Source organism: Mus musculus, chromosome 18 (assembly GCF_000001635.26).
Source record: "Mus musculus strain C57BL/6J chromosome 18, GRCm38.p6 C57BL/6J".
NCBI classification, from domain to species: domain Eukaryota; kingdom Metazoa; phylum Chordata; class Mammalia; order Rodentia; family Muridae; genus Mus; species Mus musculus.
Window position 1 is genome coordinate 46,859,009 of NC_000084.6, and position 27,996 is coordinate 46,887,004.

Below are 27,996 nucleotides of genomic sequence, written 5' to 3' on the forward strand. Positions count from 1 at the left end.
CATTACTATATTTCATCCCAATTATTCCATGCCTTTAGAATTCAGAAACAGAAGCATTGAGTCTGTTTTCCCTTGTTCTAAGTTCCCAGGGAATGGGGGTTCACATCTGTAATTTAACATGGCAGGGTTTTACAAGCTCCTTTTTACTTTTAAGTTATTTGAAGTTTCTTCTTTTAAAATTTTGCATTTACTTATGCTGTGCCTGTGTTTGTGTGTATGAAGTTCAGGGGATAACTTTTGGGAACTGTGTTTCCCCTTCCACCTCTGGGTCCTGGGGGTCAAACTAAGATCAGCTGGCTTGGCAGCTAGCATCTTAACCTACTGATCCATCTGGCTGGTCCCTACTTCTTAACTTAATTAGAACAGATATATAACCATGTTCTTGAATTCTTGGGAATATTCTTGCATTTTGATCATGGTATTCACCTGATAAAATATGAGAGGTAGCGGGAGGAATTTAGAGAAGGGAAATGAGAAAGCCCCAGGGAAGGAATTTACAGAAGAGTTGTAAAAAAATTCCAGATCTTTATTGCAGTCAGATAAAGGAGACAGTAACATGATCAAAATCAGGCAGAGCGAACTCGGAGTTTTAGAAGACTTCCTGGAAGTTGCTTCTTATGCTAAGAAATCTGACACAATGCCTGGAGTATGACACACTTTCAAAACAGAAAATTGAGCAATCCTGGGAAAGGAATGTGTGTGTGTCTCAAAACAAGGTCGGTGAACTCTAGTACCAGGCACGTGTTGTCGATGGAGAGGAGGAAGGAGGCAGTTTCATCACTGGGGTAGGTGTTGAACTCATATTTTGTGTGACCAACGGTTTTTCTGGGAGGTGATTTTGCTACCATCCCATAACTTTTAAAAACCAATGTGATTAGCGTATCATCGCATGCAGATCACAAATGCATAACAGTAAAAAGAGCTTCAATTTTCCCACTCTTTGTTACAGTTTAGGGGGTGGAGTTACACTTCTACCTTTTCCTCCCGTGAAGCCTGTATATTTCCATGTTTATTTTTAAGTGGCAGACAATTGATCATGACTAAGTTGTAGATACAATCAGAGGCAAAATCCGAGAGAACCTGGCTCTGGTTACTACAACAACATATGCATTTGCTGTTGATGCTTCCCTCTCGCCCTGCATCCTTCCTCCCAGCCCCAGGGCCTGATTCGTGGCTGACACCTGTAGTAGAGCAGGCACAGTTATCTACCTCTTGCCTTTATGCTTCCACTCCTTGTCCATCTTAGTAGGTGCTGGTCCAACATCACAGGTATCTGGTAGGACAGGCACCATAAGAAGAGTCACACAGTAGGCACTTTTTACTCCAACTCGTCTTCTTGCCATTGCTCACTCTAGCCTAGGTGATGCCTTATTTTCCTGACACATGTACCTCTTCTGACATTTCCTAGCTTTCTTTGTCATTGATCTTTCTCCTCCACATCCCTTAACTTAGCCGGAGATTATCTTATTGCTCTGCTAAGGTGGTTACTGACTTCACTGCTTCCTCAGTCCAGCCATCAGGTAATGTCTCTTTAAGTTGCTTGATCCCCTTCTGGGTGGCTCTACTAGATAAGACCCAAGAATGTACGAGTTATGGTCCACAGTGTCCTGGTCCCCAAAGTTCTACTGTGGGGCATTCAACCTACCTTGCCTAGGACTGCCAGGCATCGGGAGGCAGCAGCCCACTCTGGCTCTGCCTCCAAAGCAGGCAGCTGTTCAGTTGCCTCTTAGGTCCTCATTGGGTAGGAGCAGAGTCCAGCCAGACTCTGGGTCAGTTTTAGTTATTTTCAGGGAGAATGAACACCAGCCTTAACTGTTTCAGCTTTGAGAAATATTCATTGGGGGCTGGAGAGATGGCTCAGCAGTTAAGAGCACTGACTGCTCTTCCAGAGGTCCTGAGTTCAATTCCCAGCAACCACATAGTGGCTCGCAGCCATTTGTAATGGGATCTGATGTCCTCTTCTGGTGTGTCTGAAGGCAGCGTACTCATATAAGATAAATACATCTTTTCAAAAAAGAAAGAAAGAAAGAAATATTCGTGCTGCTTTCTGAGAGTCTTCTCTTCACTAGCTCAAGGTTAGAGCTGGGTGCCTCCTTCCAACTCCCTGACAGCATTCGAGGCTTGGCAAACACCACCCACTGCTTACTAAAAGTTCTGTTCTCTGGCTCATGTTCTCTCGCTGGCTTTCCTGGTCCTCCTATATTTGAGCTGCTCAAAGAGAGACCTCCTAATCGCAAGGCCATTTACTTTGAAGAACTTCCTAACCTAATTTGGCATCATTTTGGCCTAGTGGATTTTGCAGCTATTATATTTTGTTGCCTGGTGAAAACTATAGTTTTCAGATTCTCTTACACACTGCAATAAACAAACATAATTCATGGGACAATCGTTGACCCACAGTCCAATGGTTGAACATGTAGCTCTACTAAACATTTTGATTTCTGGGTGTGTGCTGCCTGAAAATATTTAAAGATTGTGGCATTATAACTCTTGAAGAATTTTACTTAATCTCTTACCAGCTCTGCTATTTATCAATTGTTAACGAATGATGTAGCCATATGGAGTTCATAAAATAATTTGGAATAAAATGTTTTACTGAGTGCATACAATTGATATCTTTCCTATGGAAATAGACTTACTAACCCAAGTGCATGGATCTTGGCCCCAGTGACCTCTTCCAGTCCCAGAGTGAGGTGAAGACATGATTCTAGAGCAAGACAAGAGGAAGTGGAAGATATTCTACAGTGCTGAAGCACTAGGAGACAAATTCCCCTACTGTAATTCCCACGCCAGTGGACCACGCTAAACACAGACTTAAAGGGACACCATCATAGAATGCTTTCATAAAACTTGAAGTGAAGAAAGAATGGCAGATCATCTTGTGTTCTGAAGGCTAGACAGCCTCTCTCTCTCCACAGGCAGAGGGAGAAGGCAAAGACACTCACTGTGTGATTCTCAGATGTGGTATAGCAAGATCATCTTGCTGCTGCTTGCCTCTGGCCTTTGCAGTTAAGGTTAGAGCCAAATGGTTGTGACTTGTGGGGAATTTTCTTGAACTGTTTATATAAAAAACAGGCAGAGAAACCATTGCAGAAAACTCATGAGGATTTCTTTTCTTTCATTTCTCAGGAGACTTAAACCATGGACGTGGAAGCATCTGCTCTGGGTTTGGTTTGCTATAGCTTCAACCCTCTAAGCTTTCATTTACCACTCATAACCAAGCTCATCCCGTTTCCGCTAAGCGTCTAAGGGTCTTCCTATTGCCCGTCTTGCAACCTCCTTGAGATTCATAAACTTCATGACAGAGGAGCTGCTGTCAAACTTCTCTTTCTGTGGTTTGGGCTCAGGATTTGGCTCTCCCGGTTCCCGATTGTATACTCTGTAGCGAGATGTGCCTTTTCCCTTCATGTTCTTCTCTTTGGTACTGATATGTTACCATCTGTTCAGAGTGTTCTAGTTTCAAGAGGTGTGGACTTCCCAAGGGGCATGGATGAACTCTTGAGGGAATCCCTCCTACCAGCTCCAGGTGGCTTAATCAGGGCCACCCTGTAGGCTTTCTCTGCATCTTGTTAGATGTGTCTAGTCCTCCTTCTCATCAGCACCCCCCAGTATCATGGTTTTGGACACCTGATTGGTCATTAAGATCAAGTAACCCCATTCACACATTCCATGGGAGAAGGTGTCTAGCGGCTTTAAATACCTTTCTTGAAGTTATATGGCCTTTAAAATGTATTTTATTCTGTTCATCTTAGTGGAGAACTCAGGTGACTCAGTTCTCTGTTCAATGTTGTATCTCTTTTCAAACACAGCAACTCAAATCACAGAACAGGCAATTTTGCCATTCTGTGCAACACTGCAAAGCTACTGAAGGGTCTTTTGTATATATTAGTAAAGCTGGCTATATTTTATAGCAACAGCAAAGCTGTGAAGTTGGTCTTCTGTTGTAAATTACACAAGTTTAAAGAAGGAGGAGGAGGAGGAGGAGGAGGAGGAGGAGGAGGAGGAAGAAGAAGAAGAAGAAGAAGAAGAAGAAGAAGAAGAAGAAGAAGAAGAAGAAGAAGAAGAAGGAGAAGAAGAAGAAGAAGAAGAAGAAGAAGAAGAAGAAGAAGAAGAAGAAGAAGAAGAAGAAGAAGAAGAAGAAGAAGAAGAAGAAGAAGAAGAAGAAGAAGAAGAAGAAGAAGACAGAACTCCCTAGCTTCTGGTCCTTTCTAATTGGAGAGCAAACAATGACTTGTATTCAGTTTGTGATCAGGTGTAATTCGGACAACTGTGGAATTGAGTTTACTCCTAATGATAATCAACCCACCTGTAACAAAAAAATGCCATCAATATTGAGTGTGACTTGCCAGGCTGGAATATGTAGAGAACACGGGTGACTTGTCATCAAGCTGCTCACTGATAATGTATGACAACAGGTGTGAGTTCAAGTAGCAGTGCAGAGTGTCATATTTGCCACAAGTGCCATTGTGTGACCTGCCTGGAATGATTCAGTGGGTAGCGGAATGACCAGGCTACTGTGAAACCACAGGCTTCCTTAAGCCTCCACAAGCAAGGCTATAATAAAATGAGGGAAACACGAAGAACAAACAGGCTGGATGCTAATTATAGCTTTGTCAGTAAAGTTTGGACACCCACAATGGGCTGTCTGTGAGATGGTTCACTCTTATTTTTTTCATAAGAGGTCTCCGAATGTCCTAACTACTTGTATGTCCCTCCTAAAGCTGTACATTTTTTTTATGTAAACAAAGAAGCTCTTTTGCCACGGAGGAAAGATTTGCAGAGGTAAGGAGTGGATGGGACAGGAACTCTCAGGTTGGTTGTGTTGGTTTACCTTTATTTATCTAGAAATGGTGCCTGAAGCAAGAGTCAACACATGGCAGATGGTAAGGACCTCGGTTGAAAGGGAAGTTCACCATTCACTATTGTCCTCTACAGCCAGGTCTCCAGGTCACTGAGTCTTGGCAAATAAAATAACAAGACTAAGGAGAAAGCTGTTTGCTGAGACCCATGCTCTTCAGACACTCGGGCAGGATGTGACTAAGGTGAAGCTGACATCATGGGGTTTGGTCCCTAAGCTTTCTGCCATAAATCTCCAGTGACCACAGCAGTATGCTCTTCTTTGTATTTTTCCACGGAAGTAGGAGAAGCCACAGTAGGGCTGTGGCCAATCTATCTGTAACTGAAGGACATAATGTTCAGTTGGCATGTACCCATATGGTTTACCCCCAGAGGTGTCCAAAATAGAACTGTACGTTTTCAATTAGAAAGAAGAGGAAACATTTGAGAAAAGAAAAAACAAAGACATTCTTCAGACTGGCTCACCCTTTGGTGATGGATGAAAGCAACAGATTACTCTCAAAGAAGCCATCCTGGCTTTCCAAAGACTAACACTCCATGTTTATGTTTGTCCCTGCTTTGCTTATAAGAGGTTTATGATGCAATGTGACAAAAATCATTTTGAGGTTGAAAGTTACAGAGACCATTTTTTTAATTTAGGTCTTACGAGAACTCTAAGATGCAGCGGGAAGCGGAGTCTGTGTGTGTGTGTGCGTGTGTATGTGTGTGTGTGTGTGTGTGTGTGTGTGTGTGTGTGTGTATACTTGCTTCCGTTGATCTAAAACCAAAAAAAAAAATGAATAATTTTCCCCCCAAAATGTATTTCAGAGCCCTGGTAGCGACTCAAATGGAGCCAACATTTGCCAGGCATGTTTTCCCTTGTTTTGATGAGCCAGCTCTAAAGGCAACTTTTAATATTACAGTTATCCATCATCCTGGGTATGCGGCTCTTTCCAATATGCCCCAGCTGGGTAAGTAATGCTTCCTGTCATTGCGTAGACATGAAAGCGTTAGCCTCCATGTCAGCTTCTCTAGACAGTGTGTCAGTAGCCTTCATCGATTGTAACCGTGGAGATAAGTATTGACCCTTCCACTTAGAGACGATCAATCCTTCTTCTTAATGTATGGGAATCTGGGGACATGATACCATCTCTACATACTGACAGTGTGCCTGCCCATTAATTAGAGCTCCTACTATGGATCCTTATTGATAAGGGGTTAGTGTCCTTGGTCTGAACTGAAACATAGATGAGTTTTATTTACCATGGGTGACTTTCTTATATTGACTGTATTGGTTTCTAACTTTTAAAGATCCAAAGATAGTATATAAAAATCTAGCTCTCTGTAACTCTCACACTCAATTAACACTGGACTTTCAGTGTTTATGCGACTTTAATAAATAAAGGCCTGGAAGGGGTAGCTGGACTGGAGCTGAGCCACTGTAAACTGTCTCAGTCTTGCTGTTGCTATATACAATCCTTCAGCTATATACTACCCTGTAACACGTCAGCCAGCTAGCCCTCACCAACGTCTGAGTTTATGATTTCAGCTGTAGGTTCCTGGACACTGCTGACCCCTCTGAAACATGACAAAGATGGAATTGCAGTTTCTGATTCAATTTAGACTCAGACAGCTCTAGATTAAATTCCCTGAGAAGTGTTCTCCACTAGAAAATAGAAGTAGGTGGGAAAGACGTTGTAGATTGGGGACCACAGTTACAATGCTCATGGGCTGGACATTCGGTTAAGCCCTCAACACTTGGGATGCTGATTCTAGCCTAAGATCCCATCCTTGTGTCTGTCAAATGTACTCTTTATTTAAAAATTATTATAATAATTCTATACATTTATGGGATAAAGTGTAGTGATTTGGTTCAACTGTATAGTAGGTGATGATAATACTGGAGTAGTTATCATTACAAAAGAAACTACTTGGAAATAGTTCTGGGGACTTGGGAGATGCACAGTGAGTAAATACTTGCCATGCAAGCACAAGGACCTGAGTTTGTTCTCCAGCACGCATGTAAAAAGCACGCATGTAAAAAGCCTGGCATGGAGGAATACAACTGTCACCTCATTGTGGGGGAGGCAGAGATAGGGCGTTCCCCAAGGGCTTGCTGAACTGGGGAACTCCAGGTTTAGTGAAAGTCTCTGTCTCAAAAGACAAGATGGAGCACAACTGAGCAAGATGCTCAGTGCTGGCCTCTGAAAATATGTGTGCTCCTCCTCCCCCCCCCCATGCACACACTCAACATGTACATATACAAATGCTGTGAATAGCATTAGTATTTTTCATATTTTTGTGCCATAGTGTGATTATTTCAGGGCAATTAACATTTCTATCTCTCTATTGCTAACTTCGTGTTTGGATCCCAGGATGACGAGGGTTCACAGTAACCCGATGGAGTGTTGATGGCTTAGAGAGAGGAAAGTCAATCTAGACTACAGGGAATGACTAGGAAGGAATGGCTTTGTGGACAACTGTCTTGGTAAATTATTTCTAGGTTGCATATCATCTAGGTTTGCAGTGATTTGGACTAAAATATCCCCCCAGGTCAGTCTGAAAGAATCGATGTGAATGGAAGCAGATGGACTGTCACTACCTTCCATACCACACCCCGCATGCCAACGTACCTTGTTGCCCTTGTTGTGTGTGACTTAGACCACATCAGCAGAACTGAGAGAGGCAAGGAGGTGAGTAGGGAAGACCCTGCAGATAAGGGACAAGATGCTGGCTGCATGTTGTTTGCCTAGTGTACCTCATAACTATAACCTACTGTCATGTCCCTCTTCCCCCCGGCCAAGTTCTATGGAAATGTGGCTTTGCAGAATGTGATGTAACAAGGTGGGCATTGTAGCATAGGTTTACAATCCCAGCACCTGAGAGATAAAGGGTTATGAATTTGAGAACAACCTCAGCTACACAGTGAGATTCTGTGTTCTCCTTTTTCGCTAAATTAAAAAAAAAAAAGTGTGTGTGTGTGTGTGTGCACGCACATGTAAGGGTAAGACATACTTTTTCTTATGTAACTGTTTCTATGGAAAAACTGCACCTTAAGCCCAGTCTTCAAGGCAGATTCTAAGTACCCACTTCCTGTTCCTGCTTTCTTAGTCAGCAGGGTTGAACAGAGTGGCTGAACTAACCCTGGGAGAGATATGTTCTATGCTGGACCAGATTTGAAATGTTTAGTGACAAGGATGAGCTTGAGATTAACCAATAAGAGCAGACACTAGCCCTAGCCAGGTGCAACTGTTGTCACTGGAGTGGCATGTGCCAGTTCACTGTCATTCCTCCTTGGGAGCTAGGCCCTGTGGGTGTCCCACAGCTCTGGGTGTAGAATACTTCCGCAGAGTCATGTAAAGTGAGGTGAGCAGGCTTCGTCCTGAAGTTCTTAGTTCCCATTGTATTCTCATGACAGTGTAGTATCATGGTTGTCATGACAGTGTTTTCCGTATTTGCTTACTCCCTCCTATGGAGAATATAGCGGTAACTGAGGTCAATGCCTTACGCCTAGTTCTTTCTGATTTTCTTGGCTTCGTTGAGTGAGAAAGGTCAAGCTGTGCAGCTAACTAAGCATCCCTTGGGCTGGCCTGAGATCTTCCAGGCACATACCATTGACATATGGAGACAAGACAGCTGGTCGTGAGCCAACCTCATCTTGGAAGGAGAATAAGCCAGAGCACTACTCCAGTACTCCTAGCCTAATGAATCACAAATACAGAACTGGATGCAAACAACAGCTTATCATCATCCCGAGCTGCTGGCTCCTAGCCCCTGTTTCTCTAGCTGAATAATTACTAGGAGATCCTTGACACTCACTGATGCACACACTAGCTCAATACCAAATCATAGCATATATCAGTGCATCTGCGTAGGCATGATCTAGAAGCATGCTTTGAGCTTGGCAAGAAGAAGCAGACTTCTCATTTCTCACAGCTAATGAGAGACCCAGGGTGGTCCCTCACACCCACACCAAATAGCCTGTAATCCTCTTCTCAATCAGCAATTCTTGTGAAATGATACAAATCAATTTATTCCCAAATGTAGAGAATGCCTATTATAAAGAATGCCAGTTGCCATAGAGACAAAAAGGAACAAGAGAAAGTAATGCTCTTGGCCAGAAAACAAGGTTTGGGGCTGAGTTTATCAGTGGAATGCTGTGCTTGGCTATGACTGAACACTACAAAGTGAGTCAATCTACTGTGTGTTCTGTGAGGTAAACAAAATGCAAGCCTGGAGTAGTGTCCAGCGTATCCCCAAATTACCCATTCACTAAGAGAGCATGGTTTTATAACGCATGAGGATAAACAGAGAATACACTAGGGAAATGGCTAACTTGGTAGACTTGGGCAACATGGGTATGTGCAAAACAATACTGCCTGATCTCTAGAACTCCCATGTCCAACAAGGGCTATCTGAACATGAATACCAAATGGCTGAGAAGCACCTAAAAATGTCCAACATCCTTAGTCATCAGGAAAATGCAAATCAAAACAACCCTGAGATTCCATTTCACACCAGTCAGAATGGCTAAAATGAAAAACTCAGGTGACAGCAGATGCTGTTGAGGATGTGGAGAAAGAGGAACACTCCTCGATTACTGGTGGGATTGCAAGCTGGTACAACCATTCTGGAAATCAGTTTGGCGGTTCCTCAAAAATTGGACCCAGCAATACCACTCCTGGGCATATACCCAGAAGATGCTCCAACATGTAATAAGGATACATGCTTCATTACGTTCATAGCAGCCTTATTTATAATAGCCAGAAGCTGGAAAGAATCCAGATGTCTTTCAACTGAGGAATGGATATAGAAAATGTGGTACATTTACACAGTGGAATACTACGTAACTGTTAAAAACAAAGAATTTATGAAATTCTTAGACAAATGGATGGATCTGGAGGATACCATCCTGAGTGAGATAGCCCAATCACAAAAGAACACACATGATATGCACTCACTGATAAGTGGCTATTAGCCCAGAAGCTCAGAATACCGAAGATTCAATTTGCAAAACACATGAAACTCAAGAAGGAAGACAAAGTGTGGATAATTTGATCCTTCTTAGAATGGGGAACAAAATACCCACGGAAGGAGTTACAGAGACAAAGTGTGGAGTAGAGACTGAATGAATGACCATTCAGAGACTGCTCCACCTGGGGATCCATCCCATATACAACCACCTACCCCAGACACTATTGTGGATGCCAACAAAATTTTGCTAACAGGAGCCTGATATAGCTGTCTCCTAAAAGGCTCTGCTAGTACCTGGCAAATACAGAAGTGGATGTTCACTTCCATTGGACTGAGCACGGGGTCCCCAATGAAGAAGCTATAGAAAGTACCCAAGGAGCTGAAGGGCTCTGAAGCCCCATAGGAGGAACAACAATATGAACTAATATGGTACCCCCAAGAGCTCCCTGGGACTAAATCACCAACCAAAGAAAACACATGGTGGGACTCATGGCTCTAGCTGCATATGTAGCAGAGGATGGCCTTGTTGGTCATCAATGGGAGGAGAGGTCCTTTGTCCTGTGAAGGTTCTATGCCCCAGTATAGGTGAATGCCAGGGCCAGGAAGCGGGAGTGGGTGGGTTGGTGAGCAGGGGGAGGGGTTAGGGGGTTTGGGAGGGGAAACCAGGAAAGGGGATAACATTTGAAGTGTAAATAAAGAAAATATAATAATAATAATAATAATAATAATAATAATAATAAACAGGTGGGTAGATGCAATTTTCAGAAACTTTACTGCTACATCTAAAATGGTCCTAATTGGCCTGTGTTTCTTGCTCCCTCCTAGGGGATACAACCCCACTCCCAGTCCAATATGAAATTCCTATCATTTTTCTCTCTTTGGACATGCAAAGTGGCCATTTGTGGAGGGGATTCATAAGCTGGAAGTTTTATGAACATGGAAGAAACCATTGGCGATGCTACTATTTTACAAAACACAGATTGCATTGTCCTCCCTCCCCCCTGTCGAGTGGCTTTCCAAGTCTAGCGGGCTTCCCAACTTTGGCCTCAGAAGCTGTAAATCTAGTGAAAAGGCAGATCCAAGGCCAGAAGCCATTTTCTTTTCCTACTAAATGAGGCCTCTGTAGCACAGAGGATGAAGAAACCAGCGAGGGAATAGTGCCTCAGAAACCGGTGGCTGCATTTTGTGAACAAGAAACATTCCCAAACTCCCACATAACTCAAGACAAACAGAACAGTGAGATGGAGCTGTTCCTGGAAAGCATGAGCCGGCATTATGCTCTATTATTATTACCATGATTATGATGATTGTCTTAGTCCTTTTGGATAAGGGTCTGCAGAGAGGACTTTTTTAAGTTAACAGACCTCACATAAGGATACACTTTGTCATTCCCATACCTCTAACTTTCGTCCTCGGGACTTTCATTTTCATGCGTCTTCCTTGAAATCAGCACTGACAATTCTTAATTCTATTAAACTTTGCTTACAGAGAAAATGTTAGACTTGGGAATGTCATTGCAAAAGAGTGTCGACTATAACGCACTCGCTTCTACAGGTTTAAAATGATAAGACTTTTATGGGCTTTTTAAATGAGGGGGCTTAGTCTGATTACATTCCTGAAAATGAGATGGGTCAAGTAATACTTGAATTACTAAGCCATTTAAAATTTTCAAGGTTTAAAGTTGGTCATACAGAACGCCATCACGCTTAACACTATTATTCTGTTTTGAATCATTGGAATGTTTTTAAATGGGAAGGATTCAAGATATTGCTTTACATGGAATGCACAAGGATTATTCTGCAATTACAGAGTCACACATCTTTAAAGATTATTTTCATTACTTTTTATTATTTAATATTTTTATACAATATATTTTGATTATAATCTTTCTCCACTCCCATTTAAAAAAATATTTCTCGGTCAGCGCCAACGAAACCAACCCTTGGCTGGGAGTAGCCTCTATGGAGGTCTCTGGCCAGTACTGCTTCCACTTGTCCTCAAACATGGGGAATATATTTGAAAACCTCTTCAGTGGCCAATTTGGCAAAGTAGAAGTGTGCATTCTCACGGTAGGCCTGGATGCGGCAGGGAAGACAATTCTATATAAACTGAAGCTAGGTAATAGTGACCACAATTTCTACCGTTGGTTTCAACATGGCGACAGTTGAGAACAAGAATATCAGCTTCTTTGTGTGGGTTGCGGGCATCCAGGACAAGATCCGCTGCTTCTTCCAGAATACTCAGGCTTGATCTTCATGATGGATGGCAATGACAAAGAGCGTGTGGGAGTGAGGCCGGTGATGATCCCACGAGGATGCTAGCTGAAGATGGGCTCCAGGATGCCATTGTGTTTGCCACCAAGCAGGAGCTCCCCAATGCCACGAATGCGGCCTAAATCACAGACTCTACGCCACAGGAACTGGTGCACTAGGGCCACCTGTGCCACCAGAGGGGACTGGCTGACCAATCAGCTCCGGAACCGGAAGTGAACCAGGCCCCTGCTCTCCCCCACTTCCTCTTCTCTGTCCTCCCCTTTCCTCGAACTTGCGACTGTGGTCCTGAGTGCCAAAGCTGTTTCCACGGGTTGGTCACAATGAGCATTGCACCGTAGTGCACATGAATAGTCTCAGCCTGCAGCCAGGTTTTCATTTAATGTAAATAGTTTCTATTTCCACCGAGGCAGTTTCTGGTACTCCTATGCAATATTGCTTTTTTTTTTTTTTTAATCTGTAAAAAGAGATTCAACTCATTGTCAGTACTGAGAAGGGATTTGGGTTGTAGAGGCACCTGGCTTCTGGGGGCCATTGGTTGTAGACTGGTGTCCATTTGGTGGTTGGTTTTTAACCCAAACTCAGTGCTTTAAAAAAAAATAGTTAAAAAAAAAATACAGGACAAGGGGCTGGTGAGATGGCTCAGTGGGTAAGAGCACCCGACTGCTCTTCCGAAGGTCAGGAGTTCAAATCCCAGCAACCACATGGTGGCTCACAACCATTTGTAACGAGATCTGACTCCCTCTTCTGGAATGTCTGAGGACAGCTACAGTGTACTTTAAATAAATAAATAAATAAATAAATAAATAAATAAATCTTAAAAAAAAAAAATACAGGACAAGAACACTTGAACACACAGAATGGAGACGATGCCTAGTGCAGGTTTTGCAGTTACGGCCTGAATGCTAGTCCTTCAGATCATCTGTTTCCCTGTCGGAGCAGGAGAGAAGGTGACGAACAAACCACCATCTGCTGCATGGACACAGTAGAGCCCTGTGATTTGCCTGGCTTTAGGTCACCTGTGTTCCGTAGCATTGTGCCTGGACTTTGTGCTTACGTGGTCAGGGAACAGGTGTGCAGGACCCAGCCTGTACTTGGTGTGTGGCTGTGCCAGATGCCAGTTTGCATAACCGCCTTATTCTTGGATGTGCTGAGAGGAGGCCTGGGTCTCACCAGCAAGATCGCATGCAAGCTGGGAGGGTCGGTCCAGTCCAGAGCCATGTTCTGGGAGCTCTCCTATCTCCGTGTGTGAAATAGCTTCCTTCCTCAGCCTGCAAGGGTCTGAGTTGCCATCAAAAGACAACCTCTACTTTTTTCTTTTGTATTTTGAAACACTGAAGAAGTTGGAGCGGTTAAGTTTATCTTGGGGGAAATCTCAGAACTGGCTTATTTGGCGTTGTGGAGCCGCTACCTTTTTTAATACCTAATTAGTAATCAGCTATATTTGTTTTCTGTTTTCATCTCAACAAGGACTGTAGTTGCAGCTATTAGAATAAAGTCTCTTAACTACTTAAAAACATTTCTCAGTCCTTCATGTCCCATCATTTGAGAACTCTCAAATTCTATACCCCATTTAAAAATTGAGTTGTTTTTTTCTCTCTCTCGCTCTCTCTCTCTTTTTTTTTTTTTTTTTTTTTTTTTGGTTTTTCGAGACAGGGTTTCTCTTTATAGCCCTGGCTGTCCTGGAACTCACTTTGTAGACCAGGCTGGCCTCAAACTCAGAAATCTTCCTGCCTCTGCCTCCCGAGTGCGGGGAGTAAAGGCGTGCGCCACCACGCCCGGCAAGTTATTTGTTTTCTTGATGCTCGGTTTTCTAAGTTCTTTGTATATTTTAGATACCAGCCCTGTGTCAGATGTATAATTGGCAAATATTTTTCTTATTCTGTAGGCTGCTGCTTTGCTCAAAAAGAATGATTGTGCTCTTTTCTATACATAGGCTTTTAAGTTTCATGAAGTTCCATTTATTAATTGTTGGTCTTAATATCTATGTCACCAGTGTCCTGTTTAGAAATCTCTTCTTGTATCAATAAGTTCAAGCCTATTACTTGTTTTTTTTCCCCCCAATGGGATTCATGGTCTTATGTTGATATTCTTGATCCATTTGAAACTGAGTTTTGTGCAGGGTGGTGGATAGGGGCCTATTTCCTTTCTTCTACACACAGCTTCCAGTTTGACCAGCAATGAATAGATTTCCAAAGTAAAAGTTAATGTTACATACTTCTGGCGGGGGTGGGTCAGTTAATGCTTTGCCTTCTGGGATCTTCTCAGCACGTTTATGAGTTTAATAAACAAGTTCTGTCTTGGCTGCTTTTCTTTTACTGTGACCAAAAAAAAAAAAAAAAACGTAACCAATAGGAGAACCGGTGGGTGTTCACATCTTCATCCGTAAGCAGGATGCAAAGACAGAATAGTGGGAATGTTGTCAGTCTGTTGAAACATCAAATCCCGTCCCATAGTGACACACCTCAGTAAGGCACACCTCCTAATCCTTCCCAAACAGTTCTACCAATTGGGGAGCAGATATTCAAATATATGAGACTGTGGGGGCGGGGGGCATTCTCCAACCACCACAGTGAAATAGCTTCTTCTGAAGCTGTAAGGCTTCAGCTGAGCAGTAGCGAGTTGGAATGAACAGGGTGACACTTTTCAAAAGCCCAATATTGCTCTATGTAATTATTGCTTGTTTAACTTAGATACGTGTCTGGGCCCGGAAAGACGACATTGCAAGTGGATATTTAGACTTTGCTGCAAACATCACAGGCCCCATCTTCTCATTTCTGGAGGATCTGTTTAATATCAGTTATCGGCTTCCAAAAACAGGTGAGGCATTTAAAGAATCTCAATGTACGATATTCTGTTTTGCAGGCCCCAAGTTGAGATCACATGATACACCGATGAGCCTTGAGGGTGTTTTGGAGCCATTTAGCTTTTATTTTGGAGTTAGCCTCATGACCATTCACCGTGGTGTTTGATACCTTTCAAAACACAAAGATCCGTTTGTGTTTTCTCTATCTGGAGCTATGTATCTTGTGGGTCAAGACCATTTGCATGTCAGTTCCCTCACGGGCATCCGTGGCTCCTTCTCTAGATTGGGCTAGAACTCTCTTATATAAAGCTTTTCTCTGTGGTGGCTCTGCAGTGCTGGGTTCTGAATGTTTTCAGCTAGTGAGCTTGCATGACTTATCCCAGTGTTCTCTAGTGAAATTTTAGGTCTTGTTTAGCTGTGACTCACTGACCTAGTACTTGTTGTTCCATCTGTAGATTTCCTCATCAAAATTGGGATCATATGTGAATATAATATGATCCTTGAGGACTTATGTAAATACTTTATCTCTCATAGATCTGGATGGTATGTCTGCAAAGGCCCTGTAGGCTGCTCAACTCAGAAATTCGTTCAATGCGGTTTTTCTTCTCTTTACATTGTGTGTGTTGTGTTAATTTGTTTTATTCTTCAACATGTTTCTGAAATCTTGGGTAACCATGCTCTGCCTATACAGGCAGATGGCAGAAGAAGGTGGGGAGAAAATGTTTGGGCTGTGATGCTCCAGAGCCTCTGCGGCTTGAGGATTCTAGTTTACAGGGAATAAAGAGCGAAGGGCTGAGCAGCAGCCTAAGTCAGGTCAGAGACCTCAGTTTGCCTGACACATAAGGAGCTGGAGACAGCAGCCTTACAAACCAAGTCCCCAGCTCTCCATGCTTAGGTGCTTACAGTAGCAAGTTTTTGCCCCATATTGGGGAAAAGAGAGAGAGAGAGAGAGACAGAGAGAGAGAGAGAGAGAGAGAGAGAGAGAGAGAGAGAGAGAGGGAGACAGAGAGACAGAGAGAGAGACAGAGAGAGACACACACAGACAGAGAGAGACAGAGAGAGAGAGGCAGAGAGAGAGAGGCAGAGAGAGAGACAGAGAGACAGAGAGACAGAGAGAGACAGAGACAGAGAGAGAGACAGAGAGAGACAGAGAGAGAGACACACAGACAGAGAGAGACAGAGAGAGAGGCAGAGAGAGAGAGAGAGAGAGAGAGAGAGACCCATAACCACCACCACCATCAACAACAAAAACCTTTTATGCTCATTAGGTGAGGAGTCCAGAGTCACCCTTGTTCTTGCATGGTGTCCTGTCCATTCAAGGATCTGCTTTCGTCTCCCCCCCACCCCCCTCAGCTACTTACTGCCTCCCACTCCTACTTTTCCCTGATATAAACCGCCAGCATCCTTACCAGACCAGTCTTTGTGTGGGATCACCCTCTAATATGTCCTCCTGCTATGTGAAGCCAAAATCCTTTCAGAGAAATAGCTGGTTATGTTACCGCCCTCTTTAAAAGCACCCTGAGGCTTCTATTACCATGAGGATGTAGTCTGAATGCTGACCATGTCTTTACAATGATGTACAATGATGATTCCAGGAGGCGGGCAGTTCCCAGCTATGATTGCTGCCTAGCACAGTCTCGGTACTCCCCTCTATCCTCCGGGCTCTTCACACCATGTGTCTTGGGATGTCTTTAACTTAACTGGATGATTCTGGCTTTCCTATTTGTCAACTCAGACAAAAATGGACGTCGGTAGGAGAATTGATGAATAATAGTGAGAGTAGAGATAACGTCACACAATGGAATACTATACAGCAATGAAAATAAAGCACCTTTTCTAAAGTTTAAAACACAAATGTGACTTTATATGATGAAACAGAATAGAATAGATAGTCTACTCAAAACAAGGGAATAGTAAACACAAAATGTAGGGCATAAAGTTGAAAGCCTTCCCAGCCAGTTCTAAAAAGTTGAGTGTTAGACCCACGGTTATTTCGAAATAATTAGTGAAACATTTGTATAAAACAGTGCAGGACCTTGTGGGAATCAATGATGATGATTTGTTTCTCAAAGCCCCAGTGACTTTGCTTAATTAAATTGTATCCATTTGAAGTTTTAAAATGTTTTAAAAATAGTCATGAGAAGAGGGCTAGCAGGGAGGTTCAGTGGATAAACGTCTTGCTGCTTAGCCTGACAACCCAAGTTCATCCTCTAGGATCCACAGAGTAGGAGAGAACTGACTCACATGGGCTGTCCTTTGATCTTCACACGCACACACACACACACACACATAGTGGGGGGGGGAGAGGCACACACAGAGAGATACAGACACGCGCACACATGCAAACACACACACACATGTGTAAAGATATGATTTCAAGAAAATTTAAAATTAGCCATTAGTATCTGTAAGAAATGGTTTCTTACAGCTCTCAGTGCTAGACTCCAAGAATTGATAGAATCCATCTTTTGAGAAGAGGGTTTCCTGAGATAGTAAGCAGGGTCAGTTAGCAGAGGAAGTCTTGGGTCAACAAAAGGAATCGAAGGGATGTATCGGTTTGCAGTGGGGAGCAGTTTAGAGGGATGGGCAATGTCACCTGAGGCTACTAAGTTTGATGTGTGTTCTGAGGCACAAGTCCCATGGAGCCGGGGAGGAACCAGGGCACAGTGGTGGGGCAACCCTTCATGGGTGGAGCTCCTTTTGTCTTCTTCTTGTTGACTTTTGAGAACCTTCTAGATCTTGAGCCTGAGTCTGTCATCAGAAGTATTTGATCTTTATGTGATTTTCATAGAGTCGTAATAGCCTATTTTATGGTTTCTATCTTCAGTGTTAGGTTTTGAAAAGACCATTTTCTCTTTACTCAGGTTACACATTTTTCTCTTTATTTTTCAGTCACCTTATGACTTTACTTGGGCACGATTTATACCTAAAACAACGCTGTACTGGACAAGATGATTTAATTTTTTTTCCCTACTTAAACCCACTTAGATATAGTTGCCTTGCCTATTTTTGCCAGCGGCGCCATGGAGAACTGGGGCCTGTTGATATTTGACGAATCGTCCCTGCTCCTGGAACCTGAGGATGAGCTGACGGAGAAAAGAGCTATGATCTTGAGCATCATCGCCCATGAGGTTGGGCACCAGGTGTGTGGTGGGATATTCTGATCCACAGGGAGGCATTTTCCAGCTGTTTTCCTCAAAGCATCAAAACCCAGAAATACCAGCCACACTCCAGATTTGGACCAGTAGGAGAGCCATCTCATGCAATGTATAACTATGCATAAAACAAAGAAGGGTCCGTGCGGTGTCAGTCCAGCTGAGTCCCAGCCGTTGAGGTATCGAGAACCTGTTTAATTTTATTCTGGGAAGAGACTCGATGGATGTAGCCAATGTGTTAGTGAGGAGCATATGAGGGCTTCAGCTGCATCCACAAAAGCTGTAGCCAGGACCACATTATCATCACTGTGTGCTTCCTCTTGTAAATGTCTGGGCAATTGACTTGATGGAGAGTCTCACACCTACATTTTAGTCTCTGTTCCATTAACACAAATGTGCCAAGCAAGAAATAACCTTAAGTTAGATAGTGATATTTTCTTTAATTTGTGTAGCTCCACAAGTTTTAGAAAGGACAAAATAACATCCCGGTTATACATTCCACCTACTCCCATAAGTTTGAATCAGTTGTCCCAAGTGTCACTTCTTATTGTTACCTAAGTGACATTTTTAAAAACACAAGGTTCTAACAACTGCTCTAAGAATTTAGTTAGATATCAGGACATTTATTTATTGGTGTGGGGAGTTGTATTTTTCTTTCCAAAGACATCTATATGTTTTCTTGCCCAGTTTATCTCGAATAGAAAGTAACGCAGCTACAACCCATTACAGGGCATACCCTTACGTGAGTGATTTATATGTGGTGTGTCTGAAATCACAATCTAAAACATAGCATCTACTTACAGTGAAGTCATGGTTAGAGTATAAGGTGCATAAATAGCAGGGGTGAGAGCCTAGCTTCACTTCTGTTTCACTGAACTAAACACAGCTCGTGGGCAAGGCCAACAGTTTATATGTTCAGCTCGCCAGCCTTGTGCTTAAATGTCAGTTTTAAAGCAAACACTGCTTCCAGTTACCAGAGCTGAGGCAGTCATTTCTGAGAAATGAATAGCTAATTGTGTAAAATCAGCAAGGCTATGTTGGGGAGTCCTATTTTCAAGTTTTGTTATTGATGGCGAACAATGTGTACGCCTTTTTGGCATCGCGCCTCCTTAATGTATATTTGCAATAAAGATAACTTAAATTTCAGAAATATCTTCTTCTCTCTCACATCTCCAAAAGTGGTTTGGAAACCTGGTGACCATGAGCTGGTGGAACAATATCTGGCTCAATGAAGGCTTTGCATCTTATTTTGAACTTGAACTAACTAACTACTTCTATCCTAAAGTTCCCATGGTAAGTAATTTAAACATTTTCCCTTACTTATAAATATAATGCATAGTTATTCTTGAAAATCTTTTTTTTTTATAAAACACAGACAAATCTAACAACTACTAAATTACTAAAACTCTCACTCAAAGATGAGTCAGGCTGCCTTTTCTGGTTTTTTTCTTACAAGCTTCTTACTATTTTTGTTTAAGTGAGATTTATACCAAAACTGCTTTTGGCTTAAAATTTTGGTATTTATTTTATTTATTTATGTATTATTGTGTGTGACAGGCTGCATATACCAAAGTATACATTCAGAGGACGGGGAGTGGGAGTCCAGTCTCTCCTTCCATCATGTGGGTGTCATTAGCCTGTGGGCAAGTGTCATTTACCTGCTGAACCATCTCATCAGCTGTGTAGGGAGATTTCTAATGCTGGTGTGCCAGATGGCTGGTATGCCAGGTGGCTGGTATGCCAGGTGGCTGGTGTGCCAGGTGGCTGGTATGCCAGGTGGCCGATGTGTCAAGTGGCTGTTGTGTCAGGTGGCTGTTGTGGCAGGTGGCTGGTATATCAGGTGACTGTTATGGCAGGTGGCATGTGGCTGGTGTGGCAAGTGGAAAGTGGTTGTTGTGGCAAGTGGCTGGTGTGACAGGTGGCTAGTATGGCAGGTAGCATGTGGCTAGTGTGGCAGGTGGGAGGTGGTTGGTGTGGCATGTGGCTGGTATGGCAGGTGGAAGGTGGTTGATGTGGCAGGTGGCTTGTGGCTGGTGTGGCAGGTGGTTGGTGTGACAGGTGGATAGTGTATGGCAGGTGGAAGGTGGCAGGTGGTTGGTGTGGCATGTGGCTGGTATGGCAGGTGGAAGGTGGTTGGTGTGGCAGGTGGTTGGTGTGGCAGGTGGCTGATGTGGCAGGTGGAAGGTGGTTGGTGTGGCAGGTGGCTGGTGTGGCAGGTGGCTGATGTGGCAGGTGGTTGGTGTGGCAGATGGAAGGTGGCTGATGTGGCAGGTGGCAGGTGGCTTGTGTGACAAATGGCTGATGTGGCAGTTGGCTGGTGTGCCAGGTAGAAGGTGGTTGGTGTGGCAGGTGGCTGGTATGGCAGGTGGCATGTGGCTGGTGTGGCATGTGGCTGGTAAGGCAGGTGGCATGTGGGTTAGAAGGTAAAGGAACTTGCTGTGTGAGCCTGACAACCTGGTTTTGGTTTCCAGAAGCCACAACATAAAGGTGGAGGAAAGACCCATCTTTGCACTCCCACTGAACAGGATATGTTGCCAGCTGCCTTAGCTCCTGCTGCTGGGACATTTCAGCTATGATGAAATACACTCTGGAACCATACACCAAAACAAACACATTCTTCCTTACCTTGCTTTTGGCAGTATAGTTTTTCACCGTAACAAGACTAATAGCTATAAGTATAAACCGAATTAATGGTATTGCTAATCAGAGCTTAAGCTAGGAGTAGGTTGGAGTTGATCAGAACGTTAACAGGTGGAAGTAGAGCAGAATTCGAATGTTTACCTGATGTTGATGTAGTGTGTGACAAAAACAGTCAAATTGGAATTCCAAGAGTCAGGATTTTAGGCTCCATGTGGCTGGCCACTCACCAGAGTGCAGAAGACCAGTGCAATGTCTCTCCTAATCTCTGCTGGGTTTTCTTTTCCCCCATCCCAGATTTCTCCTTGGCTCTAAATTAGTTTTCTTTCTAGCTTCACATTAGAAAGAAATCATTCTTGCCATGTGCCCGAGGGGAAGCCCATGTCTTAGACAGTCCTGTAGTTCTCAGTACAGTGCAGGAAACTGCTGTCTCGGAAAACCTCTGTCTCGGAACACATGAGCTGCAGGCACTTGTATCTAGTCTGTAGATTTCTTTCCAGTTGTGAGCTATTATGGCCACATCCTTGTCAACTTATAAAGCTAGTGTGATTTTTTTTGTGAATATGCATGGAAAAATACCAATCAATTTTAAGAAGCCACTGATTCACCTGACAATACAATCTAGTGGACTGGCTCTATGTAGAGATGACACTGGGAATCTACCTTCATGAGAAATATGTGCCTCTTAGGGGTCACACTCTTCTGTAATTAACTTCTTAAAATTTAAAATAACAGATAGAGACCAGGAAGGAAGATGGCCTACAGTTTTGTTACTCAAGGGATTCTGATGTTTGAGGAATATTGTAGTTCAGACATTTTCCGTTATTATTTCCCTGTTTCAATGTGAGTTTTACAAGCTATCTCAGGAATGCTGGATTTTGTATTTCTGTAACCCTTGAAAGTTAATGTGGCTCAATCTTTTCCTTTGCAGAATATGATCTTTTTTTTTACCGTTTTACATGGAATTCTCGGAGAAGATCATGCCCTGGAGTCTAGAGCTGTGTCCACTGCAGTGGAAAATTTCACAGAAACAAGCGAAATAAACAGACTCTTTGACTTATATACTTACAAGAAGGTACAAGCACATTCTTGTCTTCTGTTCTCATTCAGAGAGTTGTGTAGAATGGATTCCAGGAACTATAAAGTGCTACATGCTTAAAACTATGGATTAAAGTAACTTGAATTTTATTGACTAATAGATGTCAGAAAATGCCTTGAAGTCAGATTTCACTTAGCAAATATTATTAATGTGGTCATATTAGATATTGGGTCCTTTACCAACTCAGCCATCTCACCAGATCCAAACTCCTGTTTTATTCTTACATTCAATATCATAATTTAAAAGTTTTTGTGCACCCCAACTCTTTACATAGAGGACATTTGGTCACTCTTTACTTATTACTTAGTGATAGTCTACTATTTTATTAACATACCCGGGGCTAATTTGAACAGGAAATTCAAGTACAAATTGCAATCAGAAGCCTAGCATGCGACAGCGTTTTTAAAAACGGAGTATGTCTGTGTGTAAATACTGAATTTCGTTCAGCTCACAACAGCTTTGTGTATCCTAGGGAGCATGCATGGCCTGGATGCTTGCTAGTTTCCTGAGCCCGCACTTGTTTATCAACGCACTTAAGGTGAGTTGCTGAGAGCATTACCAGAGTCGCATCAGACACACATCGCATTGACCTGCTGTCGCTTTAACCTCAATTCCTGTTTTCACAGTCTTATTTGGAGACATTTTCTTACTCAAATGCTGAGCAAGATGACCTGTGGAGACATATTCAAATGGTAATTGTCCCTTTCAGACACTTTCTTGCTGAGCACTAACTACAGTCTGTCTGATACAGTCCAAGATCAGGAGGCTGTAAGTGAATGACTGAATCACAGCCACGGGACTTTTCCCTATTTATAAAAACGCCCTTAGGTATGAATGGTTTCTTTAGTCTTCATTGTACTCCTGTGCCCTAAGTAGAGGATGGCTATTATGTCCATAAATATGTGCTTAGTGAATAAATAGATGACTGAATAAAGAACCACTCATATTATCAGTGCGCTGTGTTTGTTGTTCTGTATCTATGTATTCAACCAAATCCCAGACTAGAAAGAGAAAATGATCTGTTCATACTAAACATATATGGTCTTTTCTAGGGCCATTATTCCCCAAACAACACAATGTAATAAATATATGTTCTCATACCACTTGCACTGTAATATGTATGACGAGTCATCTATAGATGATTTGTGACTCCTGTACATGGCTTCCATAGTACCTACTGATCTATTTTATATAAGGGCATCAGCATCCATGGATTCTTTAGGTGTGCTAGAAAAAACATCCCCTCTCAGATACCAGAGGAAGGCCCTGTAGAGATAAACAGTCCTGGATATCAAACGCTGGGGTTCAGTATATAACCCAGGGAGATGCTGAATAATTCTTATCTTTGGGGGAGACAGCTGCTTCATGAGGTTTTGCTGATAAACCACGTCTGTTTTGTGATGAATTTTTTTAACCAGGCTATAGGTGAGCAGAATGTAACTCATTTGCCAGCAACAGTAAAAGGCATAATGGACAGCTGGACACACCGGGGTGGCTTTCCTATCATCACAGTAAATGTGTCTACTGGCGTCGTTAAACAAGAGCCGTTTTATCTTGACAAGGTTGAAAATCAGACCCTTCTAAGCCACAAGTAGGTCATCTCACTCCTCTGTTGTCACCGGGCTTGAGGTTGAGCAATGGTGGGGTGGAAAGCAGTCAGCAGTGAGGGTGTCCATCACTTGCTGGGCACATGCCCTCCTCCTGGGTGAATCCCTGAAGGCATGGCCCTCAGTGTGAGGCACATGCCTGCAACTAGGGACCAACACGTGCCCCTGCCTTGGGACTTAGTGCCCTCCGAGTGACCAGAGCATTGGAATTCTCTGTGTTCCTCGTTGTCTGTCAGACATAATGGATTACTCAAGATTCTGGACAAGAGGCAAGAAGATGACGTCACAGTGGCACAAGCTCCCAAGGATGGAGCTGTGCATATGCGTGCATGTGGTGTGGTGCACATGCGTGTTTGAATACTTTCAGCCATACCTGCAGCTTTAATATGATGGCCTTTGGGTCTGTTTCAAATACTAACTTCCACAAAAGTCAAACTGTATGTGGGTCTTATTGAAGTTCTCTGGGCTCTATTGTCTATAACACAGACTGGGGAAATGTAAAACTGCAACCATGAGTGGTTGTACCACTGCCGGCCACCTTCTTCTTCCTCCCTCCTCTGTTTCCCTCCCTCATTTGTTAACGTGCAACCTTTTAAGAGAATTTTGACTCTGACCTCTCATTGTGGCAGATATCAACATGAATAATGGTTTTCAAACACTACAAAAAAATTTCAAGGGGCTGGCAAGATGGCCCAGTGGGTTTGCCCCCAAGCTTGATAACATGAGTTTGATTCCTGAAATCCATGTTAAAGTTAGAAAGAAGGAAGAACTAACTCTACAAAGTTGTCCTCTGACCATGCCGCTGGTATACTGCTTCTCACATTCTACACACACACACACACACACACACACACACACCCCCCAAACAATAACAACAATAAATCAAACAGTCCTATTCTTTCCTCAAACCGTGAAAAGAAACCTAAGGCTCTATTGCATTCTGAGACTTTGAGAAGTGAGCAATCTTATGTATGCAGATGAGTGCTGACTTTTTGTTTGTTTGTTTGTTTGTTTTGTTTTGTTTGTTTGTTTGTTTGTTTTTTCCGAGACCGGCTTTCTCTGTGTAGCCCTGGCTGTCCTGGAACTCACTTTGTTCAGGATGGCCTCGAACTCAGAAATCTGCCTGCCTCTGCCTCCCAAGTGCTGGGATTAAAGGCGTGCGCCACCACTGCCCGGCGAGTGCTGATTTCTAGCTAAAGGAGAGATGCCAGATGTGAGAACTAGAAGATGATAGAAAACCATTGCCTGAAATGTGTGTCAGTTTTGTTGTTAAGATTTTATGTACATATTTTATGTATATGAGAACACTGTAGCTATCTTCAGACATACCAGAAAGGGCATTGGATTCCATTACAGATGGTTGTGAGCCTTCATGTGGTTGCTAGGAATTGAACTCAGGACCTCTGGAAGAGCACTCAGGGCTCTTAACCACTGAGCCATCTCTCCAGCCCCTGTGTGTCATTTCTAAAGACTGATGCAGTCCTTACAATCAGCTGATCCATCCAGTTCATGTTCACCGTGTGGGAGGGAAAGGTAGACAGATGGTCAGTAAGTACAAATGTGGCTGATGCCTGTGAATGTGTTTCAGGCGGAGAGAAAGTTCAAGGCTGAGAAGTATTTTAAAATGTTGGCAAGCTTTTTCTTTTTTTAATCACCCTTCACCTCTCTGGGCACAGACAGATTTGGGTCTGCCTGAAGCAGTTGAGTGACCCAGAGTGAGGCCAGGTGGCTGTAATTTAGTAAAACAGGTTCTTTATCGCTTCAGTCAGAAGGAAGTCTCAGCAGCTGTCTATGCTCTAAGACGTCAGCCCGTGAGATACAGCAAGAGGAAGGGGTGAGAGTAAAGAGTCAATGCAAGGTGGGCTAGCAGAAACCACAGCGAGTAACCGCAACAGCACAGCCCCGAGTGCCCACTGGGATTAACCGTAGACTTGGAGGGCTGCTACTTCAGCATGTCTTTAATTTGGGTTGAGTGTGTGCTCTTGTGTGTGGAAAGAGCTAATTCTTTTCTATTCTTCCAAAACAGTAGTACATGGATTGTCCCTATTTTTTGGATGAAAAATGGAATCCCACAACCTTTAGTCTGGCTAGATAAAAGCAACAGTAAGTAAATATGCACATTTTTATTTACAAGTGAACATATTAAATGCATATATATATATATATATATATCTTTATATGTATGTATGTATAAAAACAGAGATAGGCATTTTGTTAAAATGTTGGGTTTTAGCAGGGCGGTGTTGGCACACGCCTTTAATTCCAGCACTTGGGAGGCAGAGGCAGACGGATTTTTGAGTTCGAGGCCAGTCTGGTCTACAAAGTGAGTTTCAGGACAGCCAGAGCTATACAGAGAAACCCTGTCTCAAAAAGCCAAAAAAAAAAAAATGTTGGGTTTTTGGAAACCTGATGTTGAATACAGAGCTTTAATGATGCACGTCAAATTAAACGTCATTATTCATAAAAATGTAGTTATTTGGCAGACCAATATATACTTAAGAGCTATCTTAATTTTTATTTTATTGGCTTAATGTTTAGAAGTGTGAGCATATTATATATAAAAAATATATATACTGGAATCTTTTTAAGAAGCTTTCTGTTTGTTTGTTTGTTTGTTTTGTGGTAGTGATGTTCCCTGGGATGAAACTTTCAGATTCTGACAGTGACTGGGTGATTTTAAACTTCAATGTGACTGGATATTACAGAGTTAATTACGATGAGTTAGGCTGGAAGAAGTTAAGTGAGCAACTTGAAAAGGATCCTAAGGTATGGGCTGGGCTTGGTGTTCTGATCAAGTGTCAACTGTCATCATTTGGAGGATGTGCTTCCTGGTGGAGAACCGCCATCCCATTAGCCTCTTCTCTACCACCCATGACAGACAGTTTTATTCTCATTCTTAGGAAGGGCTGATTTTGGTTGCATGTGTATCTCTGAAAATACTTTTTGATTTCCAAAAATAAGTTTACCTTTTGAAATGAGAATCGGAATACGTTCCTAAGTTACTTTAATGTTCGGTTCCGTGTTTCACATTACAATGTAAGTATTTGTTGAATTCATCATGCGTGTAAGAAACGGTAGGGAAAGATGTACCTGGAGTTTCTAAGCTCACACAGAATAGGTACATGTTATGTGATAAAAATTATCGATCTTTTTATTCCTAAAATAAATTCTTCTCACTCAGAGGGGTAGATTTAGTTTATACAACATCAAGAGTCCACTGTCACTTTCCACTATAGGTTTTTGAGAACCTATAAATGAAGGTGAAATCTGTGCACAGTGGGATGCTGACCAGGTGGTTTAGCTGATTGACATCATCAGATCCATGAGTAGAGAGGAATGCTTGCTTAGGAGTCTACACGACTCCATGAAGAATCTTGGGCAGTTCCCTTGGCTGGAGTAAATCTGTCCTGAGTTTCTCTGTTGGAGACACAATAGCCTGCCCAGCTGAGGAGAATATACACCACACTGGCCCAGAGTTTGAGCTGTGGATCAGGAGACTTCAGCTTACAGTTTTGTTCATCATTTGCCTAAAGTGTGATTGCAGACTGGCATTTGACTACTATTTCAATTTCCTCATCAATAGAATGGTTGTGATACACTAATCTTACCTTGAGGTTTGAGGCTAACCTTAAAGTGCCCCTGTGAAGACAAGGTAAGATGTCTTATGTTTAATGGGGGACAGACACAGGCACTCAAAATATGTTCAGTAACTTAAGAAAATGTTATTGAGATTTTTAATAAATCAGTAAAAGCTGCTTACAATATTTCCTTCTAAAACCCCTTTCAGACTAACTAAATTCTTAGTAGCTTCCAAAGGTTCTGTATCCCATAAAGGTATGAGTTATACTATTATGACAATCATTCCCTGACATCATTGTAGGCTGATTTATTGAAATACCTAACTAATCTACTTCTGCAGCACAATCGGCGAGAAAATGAAACAAACTGTGTGTGATTCAAATGTATGTAGAAAATGTCAGCATTCTAACTGCCACAATGAAAGGAGACTATTAGCTAAGGAAGAATTAGAATTGGTGTGCTCCAGTGCTCGGGAGTGCTGGGAAGAGAACTTCCTTTGGAACAAATACATGGAGATGCTGGAGCTGTTGGAGGGAAAACAAGAGGCTTTGGGTGCCTTGGAGGGCCCAAGCTGAGATCAAAGTTTGTAAGCTGTCAGTGTTGAGATGATCAGACAGAGAGAGGCCTGTAGACTTAGCCTGGCAACTGGCTTTTGCCACTCCAGGAATATGGTGTCACATTAGTGAAATCTTGAGAGTGCAGATTCCATTTAAAATAATATTAGTTAAGTATTTATATTAATAATAAATATTACAAAAATAGTGCTAAATAAAATTTATTTTCTCTCTGCTATGCCAAAATTTTCCTGAAAATTCATAAGACATCATAATAGCACTCAGTATATCCATTCTCTTGGAGAAGCTTTTACACCTCAGTTGCAAACTTTTGTTTTTTAACACGACATGTTTTAGGGGAGTATCTTGGTAACTGTTTGCCATGTTTAAGCATTATAATTGATACCAGAAGGATCTCTTATCAAAAGCACATCTATAATAACACATTTTGGGTGGTTCTTAGTAGCCACTATTTCTTT

The 27,996-nt window shown here is 42.5% G+C and overlaps 1 protein-coding gene across 5 annotated transcripts in view; it reads left to right on the forward strand.

Annotated features, from left to right (window-relative positions):
• Lvrn (laeverin) overlaps nt 1-27,996 on the forward strand; it is a 58,421-nt gene that overhangs the window by 10,183 nt on the left and 20,242 nt on the right. For 2 of the 5 annotated variants that reach the window (XM_017317997.2, NM_029008.1), the window contains exons 2-12: nt 5,665-5,807; nt 7,390-7,529; nt 14,774-14,900; nt 17,875-18,029; nt 19,221-19,334; nt 21,610-21,753; nt 22,250-22,315; nt 22,404-22,469; nt 23,196-23,368; nt 25,411-25,487; nt 26,011-26,150. In XM_017317997.2, coding sequence (XP_017173486.1) covers nt 5,665-5,807; nt 7,390-7,529; nt 14,774-14,900; nt 17,875-18,029; nt 19,221-19,334; nt 21,610-21,753; nt 22,250-22,315; nt 22,404-22,469; nt 23,196-23,368; nt 25,411-25,487; nt 26,011-26,150 — 1,345 coding nt within the window. The remainder of the gene's footprint in view (nt 1-5,664; nt 5,808-7,389; nt 7,530-14,773; nt 14,901-17,874; nt 18,030-19,220; nt 19,335-21,609; nt 21,754-22,249; nt 22,316-22,403; nt 22,470-23,195; nt 23,369-25,410; nt 25,488-26,010; nt 26,151-27,996) is intronic. The other 3 variants (XM_017317998.1, XM_017317999.2, XM_017318000.2) reach the window with 3 other exon arrangements.